The following is a 15863-nucleotide window of genomic DNA, read 5'->3' as shown; positions in this document are numbered from 1 at the left end:
TAGTTATCCATTTTGGACAGTACAACCCCTTTAATACTTAACTTTATTAAACCATTATATTAAATGACAAATCGGTGCACCAAAAAATACAATACATAAAAAAAAAATAGAAAAACATTACAGGGTAAAGTATATGCCAGCTGAGGGCAAGAAGCAATGCAGAAGTATACTGCTCAAAAAAATAAAGGGAACACTTAAGCAACAGAATATAACTCCAAGTAAATCAAACTTCTGTGAAATCAAATTGTCCACTTGTCCACTTAGGAAGCAACACTGTTTGACAATCAATTTCACATGCTGTTGTGCAAATGGAGTAGACAACAGATGGAAATTATTGGCATTTATCAAGACACACACAATAAGGGAGTGGTTCTGCAGGTGGGGTCCACAGACCACATCTCAGTACCAATGCTTTCTGGCTGATTTTTTGGTCACTTTTCAATGTTGGTTGTGCTTTCACACTCATAGTAGCATGAGACGGACTCTACAACCCAGACAAGTGGCTCAGGTAGTGCAGCTCATCCAGGATGGCACATCATTGCAAGCTGTAGCAAGAAGGTTTGCTGTGTCTGTCAGTGTAGTGTCCAGAGCCTGGAGGCGCTACCAGGAGACAGGCCAGTACACCAGGAGACATGGAGGGGGCCGTAGGAGGGCAACAACCCAGCGGCAGGACCGCTACCTCAGCCTTTGTGCAAAGAAGAACAGGAGGAGCACTGCCAGAACCTGCAAAATGACCTCCAGCAGGCCACAAATGTGCATGTGTATGCACATATGGTTAGAAACCAACTCCATGAGGATGGTCTGAGTGCCCGACGTCCACAGATGGGGGTTGAGCTCACAGCCCAACACCGTGCAGGACACTTGGCATTTGCCACAGAACACCAGGATTAGCAAATTTGTCACTGGCGCCCTGTGCTCTTCACAGATGAAAGCAGGTTCACACTGAGCACATGTGACAGACGTGAAAGAGTCTGGAGACGCCATGGAGAGCGATCTGCTGTCTGCAACATCCTTCAGCATGAACAGTTTGGCAGTGGGTCAGAAATGGTGTGGGGTGGCATTTCTTTGAGGGCCGTACAGCCCTCCATGTGCTCACCAGAGGTAGCCTGACTGCCATTAGGTACCGAGATGAGATCCTCAGACCCCTTGTGAGACCATATGCTGGTGTGGTTGGCCCAGGGTTCCTCCTAATGCAGGACAATGCCAGACCTCATGTGGCTGGAGTGTGTCAGCAGTTCCTGCAAGATGAAGGCATTGAAGCTACGGACTGGCCCACCCATTCCCCAGACCTGAATCCGATTGAACATATGGGACATGTCTCGCACCATCCACCAATGTCACGTTGCACCACAGACTGTCCAGGAGTTGGCGGATGCTTTAGTCCAGGTCTGAGAGGAGATCCCTCAGGAGACCATCCGCCGCCTCATCAGGAGCATGCCCACGCATTGTAGGGAGGTCATTTAGGCACGTGGAGGCCACACACATACAACACAACATAATTTCCTTGTCTTGAGGCATTTCCATTGAAGTTGGACCAGCCTGTAATTTGATTTTCCACTTTGATTTTGAGTATCAATCCAAATCCAGACCTCCATGGGGTATTAATTTTGATTTACATTGACCATTTTTATGTTTTATTGCTCTCAATACATTCCACTGTGTAATGAATAAAGATTTGCAACTAAAATATTTCATTCAGTAATATCTAGGATGTGGTATTTTAGTGTTCCCTTTATTTTTTTGAGCAGTGTATTAGGATGTACTGTTTGAGGGCACGATAACACTTGTAAAATTCTACTACAGTTAGTATGGATGAATATATTCAATTTCATAACCATATATCATTATAGACCATAGTTGGTTCCTGTCCTATAGGTGAGAAATATAGAATATAGATAGTGTTTGCCATTGAAAGTCCTGACAAGCACATTGGAGAAAGGCAAATTTTTGGTGGATTAGGACCAAAAAATAGTTTAGTTCTTCCCCACCAGTATAACATATGGAACAAAGACTATTGGTAATGTCCCATAAGAAACAGTTGGGGTAGATGCTGTGACGCTAGTCACTTCTCACAGCCATGGAGTCCATGGTCAGAAGCCAGGAGGGTACGTCCTAGACAGAAGGAGAGACAAAAGCATGGTCAGGTAACATTCCAAGGTCAGAATACCAGGAGAACAACAGATCAAAGCAAAAGGGATTAAACAGACAGATGCTCAGAACGAAGTGCAAGGTCAGGCAACAAAAGATTAAGAGTACAAAACTCAAGGCACAGGAAGCACAAACCTCCCTAGCTGAATGTACGTCTGCCAGAGGTCTGGGAGAAATAGCTCAATTAAGTAGCATGGCAATCACCTGCGAACACTTGGAGGCAGCCGGAGCCTCCCAGTCTCAGATTGAATAGTCAAGCTGTCAATCATCACACTGACAGCTCATAACACCCCTGTACCAGATTGGACGGCCGAGCTGTCAGTAATTACACCCTAGACACACTGAGGGGTGGAACCGTGACAGTGGCCACTGGACCCCCAGGCTTCCCAGGAAATTTTAGATGGAAGGCCATGACCAATCAGCCTTCATATCTCGAACAGGAATCCAGGATCTCTCCTTTGGTCCGTATCTCCTCCAGTGAATGAAGTACTGGAGGGAATTACGGACCCGCCGAGAATCCACAATTCTCTCAACCTCATACTACAGGCAACTGTCTACGGAAAGCGGAGGAGGAGGGACAATGCAGAAGGGACATACTCTTTTAATTGGGATGTATGGAACACGTTAGCAACGCAAAAGGATGGAGGAAGCTAAATGCCACAGGATTGACCACCTCTGGGATTTCATATGGATGAATAAACTTTGGACCCAACTTTCCGACAGCACTTTAAGTTTATTTTTCCTAGATGACAACCAATCCTTATCCCCAATCTTAAAAATAGGATCCACCGAACATCTTCTATAGGCCTTTCGTTGTTGGTGAATCTGAGCAGTCCCAAAATTCATAATTACAGAAGAACGGTGAGGATCCAGTAGATTGATTTACTCGACTGTTAAAATCAAACTCAGCGAGAGGTAAAAACAAAGACCAGTCCTCCTGCCGAGCTGGCACAAAGCACCTTAAAATTTGTTTCAAAGATTGATTTGTCCTCTCAGTCTAACCATTGGTTTCAGGGTGGTAAGCAGATGAAAATGACAAGTCAATCCCGAGTTTACTACAAAAAGCTCTTCACAATTTAGAGATAAATTGTACTCCCCTATCAGACACAATGTTTAGAGGGATCTCATGTAACCTTAAGGTACCTTCACACGAAACGACGCTGCAGCGATAGCGACAACGATGCCGATCGCTGCAGCGTCGCTGTTTGATCGCTGGAGAGCTGTCACACAGACCGCTCTCCAGCGATCAACGATGCCGAGGTCCCCGGGTAACCAGGGTAAACATCGGGTTGCTAAGCGCAGGGCCGCGCTTAGTAACCCGATGTTTACCCTGGTTACCAGCGTAAAATGTAAAAAAAACAAACAGTATATGCTCACATTCGCGTCCCCCCGGCGTCCGCTTCCTGCACTGACTGACTGACTGAGCGCCGGCCCTAACAGCAGAGCGGTGACGTCACCGCTGTGCTTTCACTTTCACTTTGCGGCGCTCAGTCAGTGTGGGAAGCAGACGGCGGGGGATGCGAATGTAAGTATGTAGTGTTTGTTTTTTTTTACATTTTACACTGGTAACCAGGGTAAACATCGGGTTACTAAGCGCGGCCCTGCGCTTAGTAACCCGATGTTTACCCTGGTTACCAGTGTAAAATATTGCTGGTATCGTTGCTTTTGCTGTCAAACACAACGATACACGGTGATCGGACGACCAAATAAAGTTCTGAACTTTATTCAGCGACCAGCGACATCACAGCAGGATCCTGATCGCTGCTGCGTGTCAAACTAAACGATATCGCTAGCCAGGATGCTGCAACGTCACGGATCGCTAGCGATATCGTTACAAAGTCGTTTCGTGTGAAGGTACCTTTACAGTATGAGAAATAAACAACCTGGAGAGTGTCTCTGCATTACGTAATCCTGACAAAGGAACAAGATGAGCTTTTTTGCTGAATTGATCAACTACCACCCAGATAGCAGTTTTCCCATCAGACAGAGGCAAATCTGTAATGAAATCCATGGACAAATGAGTCCATGGTCTTTCTGGAATTGGCAATGGAGCCAATTCCCCAGCAGGCCGGCTATGACTGACTTTGGCGCGTGCGCAGAATTCACAAGCAGATACGAAATCTTTAACATTATTATGCATGGACGGCCATCAAAAAACTCTAGCAACGGCTTTCCGTGTAGCAGTAACCCCAGGATGACCTCTCAAGACGGAATAATGAAATTCCAATAACACCTGCAATATTAGGTACACAGGCACAAATAATTTGGACCCTGGGGAAGCAGAAGGAGCCAACTACTGGACTTTATGAATCTCCTCTTCCAATTCTGAGGTTACCAAAGAAACCACTGTGGAGATCAGACTGTACCAAAGAATCCATCTTGTCTTCCTCCTGAGAAATCTGGTTTACAACAGGAAAACTTGAGCAAACTTGACATTTCCTTTTATGGAAGTAATCACGCGCGCATTTCTCCTTGATATTGTAGCCTTTCATCCACATACCAGATGTTGTAACTTATCACTAGAATAGATTTGCTTTGTAAGTGATTGTGAAATATGAGCGCTTGTGCGCATGTCTGTAAAATGCCTAACTTTTTACTATATAAAGAAGGGGCAGCGCCCAGTGAGGCAGGCGTGCTCCAGGGCTACCCCTGTTTATGAACACACAACCTTTGTGCTGCGTGTCATTTACTTGGATCCCTACATCCAGGAAGCCAGGGACGGAGAAGGACTCAACATTTCTTGGCCGCCCGAACAGGGACCCGAGACGAGAGTATCTGCTCGAGATTCACCTGCGGATACGGACAACGGAGATCTGGGATAATGGACGGCAAATGAACTGAAAAACCTGGCCAGGTAAGAGACATTATTAGTTCTCTTTAATCTGCCCTGTATTATCCAAAAGATCTCTATGAGCCGTGTCACGCTGGGTTAGTCTAGTAGTGAGTAGATACCTATAAAACTCGGGTTACCATATTGTATAAATTTATGAGTCTTGTCCCTGGCAGTGTGTTAACAGTGTGAAGGTTGTGGCATGTTATGAAAGAAGGATAAAAGTACGTAGAACAATAAGCCGAAATAGTTGGGATAAAAGCCTTATACACAAAAGTCAGCCTAACTGGGTCATGTGGTTGCGTCCTTTCGGGGAGACCTCCGCCCATGCTTGACTTTTTCTAAGTGCTTAACCCCTTCATTTCTGGATAAGGTTTGATAGAATGAGCCCAGGACGCGGGTCCATGAGCCTGGGACAAGTATGATAACAGAGACTGAGAGTTTTGTGATCTGTATGGTGTTGCTGGGTCTGTTTGCGTGCATAATAGCACTTAAGTACGTTCTACATGTTAGGAAGAACGGAGCAGACAAGCCTTTCAATATTTTAGCTCCCTAGGAGAGAAGGCAACGAGACATCACCACAGAGTAAGTGATTGTCCAAACGTCACCTAGGGGAGGAATAGCTAATATTGAAAAGAAAAATGGGAAATAAACAGACAAAAACCGTCTTAGGACAAGTGGAAGCAGCAGATATCATACAGGAAAGATGAGGAAAGACAGTCAGAAGGCAGATTAGAAGGGTAAGAGAAAAATTGGGAATTTCAGAAGCACTTATGTTCAGTACAGAATGGGAAAGACTGAGTAAAGAACGAGGTGGAATTATCAAAGACAATGGGTGGGAAGAAATCATACATTGTATGATAAAGGTCTCAAAAACAGCTAAAGAGGAGAATTGGAAGTACGATCCAGACACTTCCAAATGGATCATGGGGAAGGGAAAATGTTGTGACATAATCCCGCCACCTTACCTAGATCCAAATGCCCAATCATTTGTACCATCTGGAGGAGCAGAAGGAGGAAAACAATTTCCAGCCTTGTATCCCAATCTTGGTGGGGTAGGAGGATGGGTATGTTCACATTGTGGACAACAAAATCCAGATTGGAGGAATGATTGCCTAGCCTGTGGTGCGCCTAGACATGGCACTGTACTTGCTCCTGTTAGGGTAATACCAAGACCTTTTAGGGAAACAAATGCTGACGGGGTAATGGGAACTAGGTATCATCAAACTCGGCAATATTTCCCTTGGTCCCCTGCTGAAGGTATGTCTCTCTTGCATAACGCGCCAGACCCCACCCAGTTTCCAGTCAGATTTGCACAATATATACAGCAAATTATGCAGACTCACGCAGGAGTCTGGGCGGATGGAGAGGAATTATGTAGAATGAAAATGACTCCTGGTCTCTTCCAGGAATTACTGGCATATCTACAGGGACATAGGCCACAGGCAGGACAAGTAGGACAAGCAGGAGAAGGTGCCCTACAAACGGTAGAATCAGGCAATCAGTTCGTAGACCACTTAATAATTTTCATGAGGCAGAAACAGAGGCAGAGAGGAACAACGGGAGTGGTGGCTCAGAAACCTGGTCAATCAGTAGATGAGTATTATCTAGGGGTAGAAAATAGCTTTAGAGATGAAGGAATAGATCTGACCACTCCAGGAATGATGAGGTTAATTACAAAAACCTTCATAGATGGATTGTCTCCAAAAGTGAAGGAGAAACTTAAGGCCGCAACTCCTGATTGGAGAACCTTGGAAGACCCACACTTGGCTAGGCAAAAAGCCGTAGGGATAGAGTTGGATTTAAGAGAAAATCATAAGCCTGTCAGAATAGCGCAAGCAAACACAACAGGAGGGAGAGCAAGACACAATTTTCCTTGTCATTACTGCAAGAAACCAGGACATTTCCAGAGAGAATGTAGAAAGAAACAGGCAGACATAAAATCAGGAAAATTTGTACCAAAGAATAAGCCCTCAGACACCCAACAGACATCCATAGTGGATGGTCCCATACCAGACTCAGATTGACTCAATGTGTTACAAACCTCCCTACCAGCTAGAAGACCTATGATACAGGTGAATGTAGGGGGGAGAGAGATTCCATTTTTGATAGATACAGGTGCAACTTCCTCAATTTTGAATCAAGATTTTCTTCCGAACCCGGAAGATATTTCACAACAAACAACTTTTGCTGAAGGTTATGATGGGGTAATTCGAACACTGCCATATACTGTGCCCCTAGAGGTCTCATTAGGACCTAAATGTTTTGCATCCAGATTTTTGTATGCCAGAGGTGCCCCAACATGTTTGTTAGGAACTGATGTCCTAAAGAAATTAGAAGCTAACATCAATTTTAGGGAAGATGGCACAGTTATGCTGACTATCCCTGATGATGCAGAAACATTAGAACAATATGTCAGAATTCAGGCTTTTGAGGATTATACTGAAGAAAAAGAGTACACCACAGATCTAGACCTCTCAATGGTCCCAGAAACACTGTGGGCACAGGGAGATACTGATGTAGGACTATTGCATATAGCTCCTGTAAAATTATCTGTGCAACCAGGAACTGTTCTCCCACAGCTCAGACAATACCCTGTGAGTGCCCAGCAGGAACTAGCGATTACAAAACAGATAGAGGGATATAGAGAGAAAGGAGTTTTGGTAGAGATACAATCACCTGCTAACACTCCTCTGTATCCAGTCAAGAAGAGAACTCTTGATAAGAGTTCTATGCCCAAATATCGTATGGTACATGATCTAAGAGAAATAAACAAAGTTCTAGATCCAATCACCCCAGTTGTACCCAATCCTCATACGTTACTATCACAGATACCAGCCAGTTCTCAAGTGTTTACTGTAATAGATCTTTCAAATGCATTTTTCTCGGTTCCTTTACACCAAGACAGTTGGCATTTGTTTGCATTTACATTTAAGGGCAAACAGTTGGCGTGGACACGCCTTCCACAGGGAATGATACACTCCCCTACTCTTTATTCAAATGCCCTACAAACAGTCCTCCAGAGGTTTGAACCCGAACCACAGGTAGTAATTTTGCAGTATGTGGATGACCTACTACTTTGCTGCCCAGATCTAGAAACTGCAGAAAGGTCCACTGTGAGTTTACTATGTTTTCTAGAAAAAGAAGGGTGTAAAGTGAATAGACAAAAGCTACAAGTTTGTCAGACCAAAGTGGTCTTTCTAGGTCATTGCATTTCTCAAGGTAAAAAGCATCAGAAATTGTCCTAGAGCATCCACTCACAGTTCAAACTACACATGATGTTTATGGGATATTAAACCAGGTCCAACCAAAACACATTTCCATGGCCAGACATTTGCGGCTGCAGTGTTCTTTGCTGCTCCCCTCTACTATCACATTTGCAAGGCTTCAGACTCTCAATTTAGCTACACTGCTACCTCTCGAGTCTGAAGGGGGGAATAAGGACACTGATCCACACGCAAATTTTTTCCCTACAGACACACATGATTGTACAGAGCTCATTTTACAAGAAACGGTAGGCTTACCCAATGTATCCGAAACACCACTTCAAAATCCAGATTTAGAGCTGTTTATAGATGGTAGTAGGTTTGCAGATGACACAGGTAACTTCCATACAGGGTATGCAGTTGTGTCAGAATCTGAAACTCTCAAAGCAGAACCACTTCCACCGAAACAGTCTGCACAAGAAGCAGAACTAACAGCATTGATTGAAGCGCTAAAAATAGCTGAGAATCAGACAGCTAATATATACACTGATTCTAGGTATGCACATGGTATTGTGTTTGATTTTGGAGTAATCTGGAGAGCTAGAGGTTACATGACAGCGTCAGGACAACCTGTAAAACATGCTTCTCTGATCAAACAGATCTTAGAGGCTGCACAAGAAACAAAAGAAGTAGCAGTAATCAAGGTAGCTGCACATGTGAGACTCGACACTAGGGAATCTAGGGGAAATGATAGGGCTGATAAAGCAGCCAAAGCAGCAGCAGTCAAACCCTTACAACAGGTCCATACTGTAAACCCCACAGAAAATACTGAAGACAGACTAAGACAAGCACAGGAAGATGCAGGAGAAGAGGAGAGGGACAGGTGGAAAAAGGAAGGGGCAGAAGAACAAGCAGGAATTTGGAAGAAAGATGGACTAATATGTCTACCTAGAGCCTGGTACCCGATTGTAGTTGGTGGATTGCACCACCCTACTCATGTGTCTGCAAATGCAATGACACTACTGGCAAAGCAAGTCTGGTTGGCTCCAGGTTTTGGCAACTATGCAAGAGACTATTGTGCTGCATGCACTATATGCCTGGCACATAATCCCGGACAGACAACAAAGACCCCTATGAAGCACCACGTCCGACCTCTCTACCCGTTTCAGCGATTACAGATAGACTTTATCCAGCTGCCAAAAAGTAATGGGTATGAGTATGTGTTGGTGTGTGTGGACATGTTCTCGGGGTGGCCAGAGGCCTATCCAGTTCGGAAGGCTTCAGCTAAAAACACTGCTGTAAAGCTAGTTGCCGAACTGGTGCCCCGTTACGGTCTCCCTGAAGTGATCGAGTCAGATAGGGGTACTCATTTCACTGGAGAAATATTTCAAAATGTACTGAAAATGTTGGGTGTTGAAAGTCAGTTACACACTCCGTATCATCCTCAAAGTTCTGGTAAGGTGGAACGCATGAATGGAACTTTAAAATTAAAAATACAGAAAGCCATGGCTGAAACAGGAAAGCCTTGGACAGAATGCCTTCCACTAGCCCTTTACTCAATACGCAATACCCCAAGGGGTAAGACTAAACTGTCTCCATATGAAATTTTGTTTGGCAGGACTGCCAATTTAGGATGTTATTTTCCACAGCAACTTGTATTAAATATTGAGTCATTGACTTCTTATGTGCAAAATCTTCAGAAACAATTAACTAAGGTGCATGCACAAGTTTTTGCTTCCCTTCCAGATCCTGACAACACTGAAGGAAGTCACAAGTTGGAACCAGGTGATCAAGTCTATGTAAAAAGACACACCAGAAAGGCTCTTGAACCAAGATTTGACGGACCCTTCCAAGTCCTGTTGACAACACCTACATCAGTCAAGCTTGAAGGAAAGGCATCATGGATACATGCAAGCCATTGCAAAAGAGCAGTATAAAACTCATGATATTGATGTTAATAATGTTAACCTCAACGGAGGCGTGGGATAGACTGAACTCTCTAGCCCCTTTGAACAATAGATTCGTACTACATCATAGAAAATTAGTGCATGACTTGTTAAATAATACGCAACCCCTGGCAGATTGTTGGATCTGTACCCATTCACCAGTATCAGCCACAAGTATACCTTTTCTAGCAGTTCCCGTGTCAGTTGAAGAAATATTCGCTTGGCCTAATTGTTCAGACAACCTGGCCAACAACCAAACTGGTAATACTAGGCTGTGGAATACTACAATCGCCATACCAATTGTGGGATGGGTAGAATTTCCTTGGTGGCAGGGTAATCTCTCAGGGACTAGTACACATCTACAATATTTGGCCTATAAGGGTGGGGCCTGGGTACCTAGGAATAAGACTGGATTAACTAATTTAGGACAGGTCCCCACAGAAAATCTACAGCTCAGTTTCAGTACAACCGCCCCTCCCTCTGATGCTTTCAAACCTGTAGTATTGGAAAGATACATACATAATAGAAAATGGGAACATTCTGAGTTGTTCCCCCAAGGTAATGCAAGCGATTGTACAAGCAAACCGGGGAACCTGGTTTGTAATGAATCCGATGAGTATGTCAACGGAATGCATGTGTGTGGGAATCCCGCAGCCGGGTACTGTAGCCCCTTGGGACAAAAACCCTCTTGGTGTATGCTTCAGAATGTATCTAGTTTTGTGGATTTGGCTCACAGATTGGTATTGCAGCACTCAGCTCTATGGGATCTGCCTGAAGGTACATTTTGGATATGCGGAGAAGGAGCATATAAACGGCTTCCCGTAGGTATAAAGGGTACTTGTACATTAGGACGCCTAACCCCGGCTACTTTCATAATTTCAAATAAACAAGTGAATATGCAAGCCGTGCCCAAGCACACACTATATAAAAGAGCTGCAGATAACTCACCACGTCCCTCGGGGAGGCCACATATAGTACAAATGGGAATTCCCAACAAAATTGTTAGTACCATTTTTATTTATCCTATGTTAACACAAATGTGGGATAAATTAGTTAGAGCCACGGATTATTTAGATGATCAGATCTGGGATATATTGGATATACTAAATACTAGTATAGCTGTACAGAATCAGCTTATAATAGTCGTCAATCAACATACCCTGGTATTGGATTACCTAACTGCCTCACAAGGGGGTATGTGTCAAATCATTGGGCCCACCTGCTGTCATTATATAGATCCGAATAGTACTATGAGTATGACATTTAAATTAAAGGACGTACAACGACTCAGAGATCAGTATGACAAAGACAATGACCAGAATAAGGATAGCTGGTGGTCTGATACCTTCTCTTTTCTTAACCCAGCCAACTGGTTCAGAGGGATCGGTGGGTGGGTTGCTGGGATTATGCAGAGTATAATACATATAGTTATGATTATTGTAATCATATATGTATTATTCAAGATTGTGCTCAAGGGTATCTCAGTATGCACAAATAAATTTTGTGTAATAGATGCAAGAGTATAAAGTTTTTTTTTCATTTTCCTTTTCTTTTCTTCTTTATTCTTATGTTATCCTCTAGTGATTCTAATTATTATTGCCGTACTAATTTTTGTTTTTATATTTTAGTATACTGCCATATAAAGAAGAGAATGCACAAATTTTTATGCAAGAATTTGTGATAGATTATAAAAGAATATGTCAAAGGGGGGAATTGTGGAGATCAGACTGTACCAAAGAATCCATCTTGTCTTCCTCCTGAGAAATCTGGTTTACAACAGGAAAACTTGAGCAAACTTGACATTTCCTTTTATGGAAGTAATCACGCGCGCATTTCTCCTTGATATTGTAGCCTTTCATCCACATACCAGATGTTGTAACTTATCACTAGAATAGATTTGCTTTGTAAGTGATTGTGAAATATGAGCGCTTGTGCGCATGTCTGTAAAATGCCTAACTTTTTACTATATAAAGAAGGGGCAGCGCCCAGTGAGGCAGGCGTGCTCCAGGGCTACCCCTGTTTATGAACACACAACCTTTGTGCTGCGTGTCATTTACTTGGATCCCTACATCCAGGAAGCCAGGGACGGAGAAGGACTCAACACCACATATAATGTAAAATGGAGGTTCTTGGGTAGAAATTGAATCTAGACTATGTGATAATGCATCAGCTTTCACATTCTTAGACCCTGACCTGAATGTAATAGAAAACTTAAACCGAGAGAAAAACAAGGATCATCTGGCCTGTCTAGGAGTTAACCTTTTAGCTGATTCAAAGTAAGCTAAATTCTTGTGATCAGTGATCACAGTAACTGGATAAACCGCCACCTCAAAAAAAAATGCCTCCATTTTTCAAAGGGCAATTTGACAGCAAGTAACTCCCGATTCCCAACATCATTATTTCTCTCCGCCTGTAAAACATTTTTAGAGAAAAAGGCACATGGACACAGGTTAGACAAAGTTTTGGGCCTCTGCATTAATACTGCCCCCTCTCCGATCTCCAAAGCATCCACCTCCACAATGAATAGTTCTAGGAGATCAGGTTAGATCAGACATAAAACACTCGTTTAATCTTTCAAAAGCCCTGATAGCATTCGGCAACCAAATCTTGAGATTCGCCCCCTTATGTGAAAAGGTCAGTATGTGGTTTAACAATCTGCGAAAACTCCTTGATAAATTTCCTATAATAGTTGGTGAATCCCAGAAAACGCTGCAAAGCCTTAAGATCACGAGGTTCAACCCAATTAATTATAGCCTGCACCTTTCCAAGGTCCATCTTAAACGCTTCTGCTGACAAGATAAACCCCAAGAAAGAGATTTCCTAAACAGAAAAAAACATTTTCCTAATTTAAAAAAGTTCTCCCTCGATCTTTGTAACACAACAAGCACATGTTTCTTGTGAGTGTCCAGGATAGCGTGGTCAGGTATTGTTTCGAAGTCAGTATACCAGGAGGATAATGGATCAGAGCACAAGGGGCTAAACAGACAGATGGTCCAAATGAAGTCCAAGGTCAGGCAACAAAAGATTGTGAATACAGAACTCAAGGCACAGAGCCCAAACCTCACTAGCTGAATGTACGTCTGTCAGAGGCCTGGGAGAAACAGCTTAGTTAAGCAGCATGGCAATCACGTAAGATAATGAACACTTAGAGGCAGCCAATGCCTTCCAATCTCAAATTGGATAGTAGAGCTATCAATCATCACACTGACAGCTCAGTACGCCACTGTACCATATAGTATGGCTGAGCTGCCAATCAAAGTACTGACAGCTTCAGCACGCCCCTGTACCAGATTGGACGGCCAAGCTGTCAGTAACTGCATCCCAGCACCGTGACAGATGCCCTATGTCCCAATAAAGATTTTAGATTTATCCCATTTCCCTCTCAGTTGTTAGGCTATATGGAACTCTGGAATGTGGTTGTCATACAAAGTAGGACAGCTTAGGTTAGCTCCCTCAAAAGAATGAGCACCTCACTCTTTGACAATACTGTCAACCCTTTGTCCTAATATATTTAGCCATAGTAACCGGAGTCAAATTTTCTGAGTGCTGTCGTGTCATCACAGTAATATTAGCGTCCCGATACTTTTGCATTGATCCTTGCCCTAAGCTAGCATAAACTATACATACGATATACACAAACTATACAATACATAAATAAACTACACTATACATACATATTATAAACATAATATGTTAAGAAGCACAAGCATATGCAGCTTGATCTTGTTTTTTTTTTTACATATTTTTATTTTGTTTTATTTTCTGAAGCTGTTTTTAATCTTTTGATATGCCAGGTTTTCAATAAAGCTGCTTTGTTTTTTATACTCCCTATTACTTAGCATTGATATAACTTTGTTTAGAAAGCGTCTTCACTTCTAAAATGGTATAAAAACGTATATGCATTTTTTACTTTTGGATTTTCTTCATCACATTCAAGTCTTTGAGGAAAATCCACAAATAAAATGAATATTTATCACAAGACTTCAATAAACCACTACAGGTCAGTTTATGCTACATAAAAAAAAAAGCACAATTGACATGAGATTTTTATAAACCCCATTCTCTTTACTGGAATGTTGCAGCAAAAGCACAAGGTGGAAATAAACACCAAATACTCATTGCGGGAACTTAGTCTTAAGGTACCTTCACACTAAACGACGCTGCAGCGATATCGACAACGATGCCGATCGCTGCAGCATCGCTGTTTGGTCGCTGGAGAGCTGTCACACAGACAGCTCTCCAGCGACCAACGATCCCGAAGTCCCCGGGTAACCAGGGTAAACATCGGGTTGCTAAGCGCAGGGCCGCTATTAGTAACCCGATGTTTACCCAGGTTACCAGTGTAAATGTAAAAAAACAAACACTACATACTTACATTCGCGTCCCCCGGCATCCGCTTCCCTGCACTGTGTAAGCGCCGGCAGTACAGAGCACAGCGGAGACGTCACCGCTGTGCTTTGCTTTCCGGCCGGCAGTGACTCATTCAGTGCAGGAAGCTCTGAGCAGCAGCGCGGACGCCGGGGGACGTGACAGACATCAGAGGGTGAGTATGTAGTGTTTTTTTTTTACTTTTACAATGGTAACCAGGGTACATATCGGGTTACTAAGCGTGGCCCTGTGCTTAGTAACCCGATATTTACCCTGGTTACCATTATAAAACATTGCTGGCATCGTTGCTTTTGCTGTCAAACACGACGATACACGCCGATCTGACGACCAAATAAAGTTCTGAACTTTCAGCAACGACCAGCGATATAACAGCAGGATCCAGATCGCTGCTGCGTGTCAAACACAACGATATCGCTATCCAGGACGCTGCAACGTCACGGATCGCTATCGTTATCGCTGCAAAGTCATTTAGTGTGAAGGTACTTTTAGTGTCGTCCAAATCAACTAACAAGATTACAGATAAAAATTGAAATAGAAAGGAGTGATCTGAGTGTTTCCCAACAGTAGCACTGATCTGTAGTAATCTGAATACATGTTCTTATCAGTAAACATATTTATTTCTCAGTCCTAGGGAAATCTGTATAATATGACAATGGCTATTGTTCTTAATGTGTGTTTTAATTATTTACCATTTTTTTGTCAGAAGAAAATCCGACAGCTACCCATCCGTCAGTGTCAGCACTCAGCTCAAACTCAACATCTGCCCCAATACGGCGATAGCTTAGAAAGTAATCACAAGTCTCTGCATTACACCCAGGTTTGCCGTACCTAAAAGTAAAACAAAATGTTATGTAATTCCAAAAAGTGACAAATACTGAAAATGAAATACTTAAATTGTCTCCCAATAAAGAGAGCCTGTCAGTATGATTTTGTAATCTAAAGACATGGCTGTAATGGCGCTGTAACACAGATTAAACCAACATCTCTAGTGAAGAAATCCGCTTTGTTGTTCTTTAATCACCATTTGAAGTTTTCTGCTGCAACTAAATTTTGCTGCACTGGGGCCGGGCTGTACACTGGGTCTTCTCCTAACCGGCCACTGCTGAGATGTCAAAAGAGTGAAGTCAGATCATTCACAGACCGAAGGCCGACAGAGGGGCCAAGGAATAACAGTGTCAGGACTCTGAACATTTTTTATTACCTTTCGTGCATTACTGCCCTTTTCCAAGATGGAGTCTTTGGTCTAATGTGCACTGTGTCTTCCTGCTATAAAACTCCACCCCAGCCTTCAGCCTGTGCTAGAGTATTCTGCCTTGCATCCAGCTCCTGACCTCTGGTGACTCC

General features: G+C 43.1%; 1 protein-coding gene across 1 annotated transcript in view; it reads right to left on the bottom strand.

Annotated features, from left to right (window-relative positions):
• FRRS1L (ferric chelate reductase 1 like) overlaps positions 1–15863 on the bottom strand; it is a 154523-nt gene that overhangs the window by 22822 nt on the left and 115838 nt on the right. The window contains exon 4 of the mRNA XM_077269581.1: positions 15209–15347. Within this exon, the coding sequence (XP_077125696.1) occupies positions 15209–15347 (139 nt within the window). The remainder of the gene's footprint in view (positions 1–15208; positions 15348–15863) is intronic.

The sequence above is a fragment of the Ranitomeya variabilis genome, chromosome 6 (assembly GCF_051348905.1).
Source record: "Ranitomeya variabilis isolate aRanVar5 chromosome 6, aRanVar5.hap1, whole genome shotgun sequence".
In the NCBI taxonomy this organism is placed as follows: domain Eukaryota; kingdom Metazoa; phylum Chordata; class Amphibia; order Anura; family Dendrobatidae; genus Ranitomeya; species Ranitomeya variabilis.
Note: the sequence above shows the minus strand (reverse complement) of the source record. Positions and strands in the feature narration are given on the sequence as shown.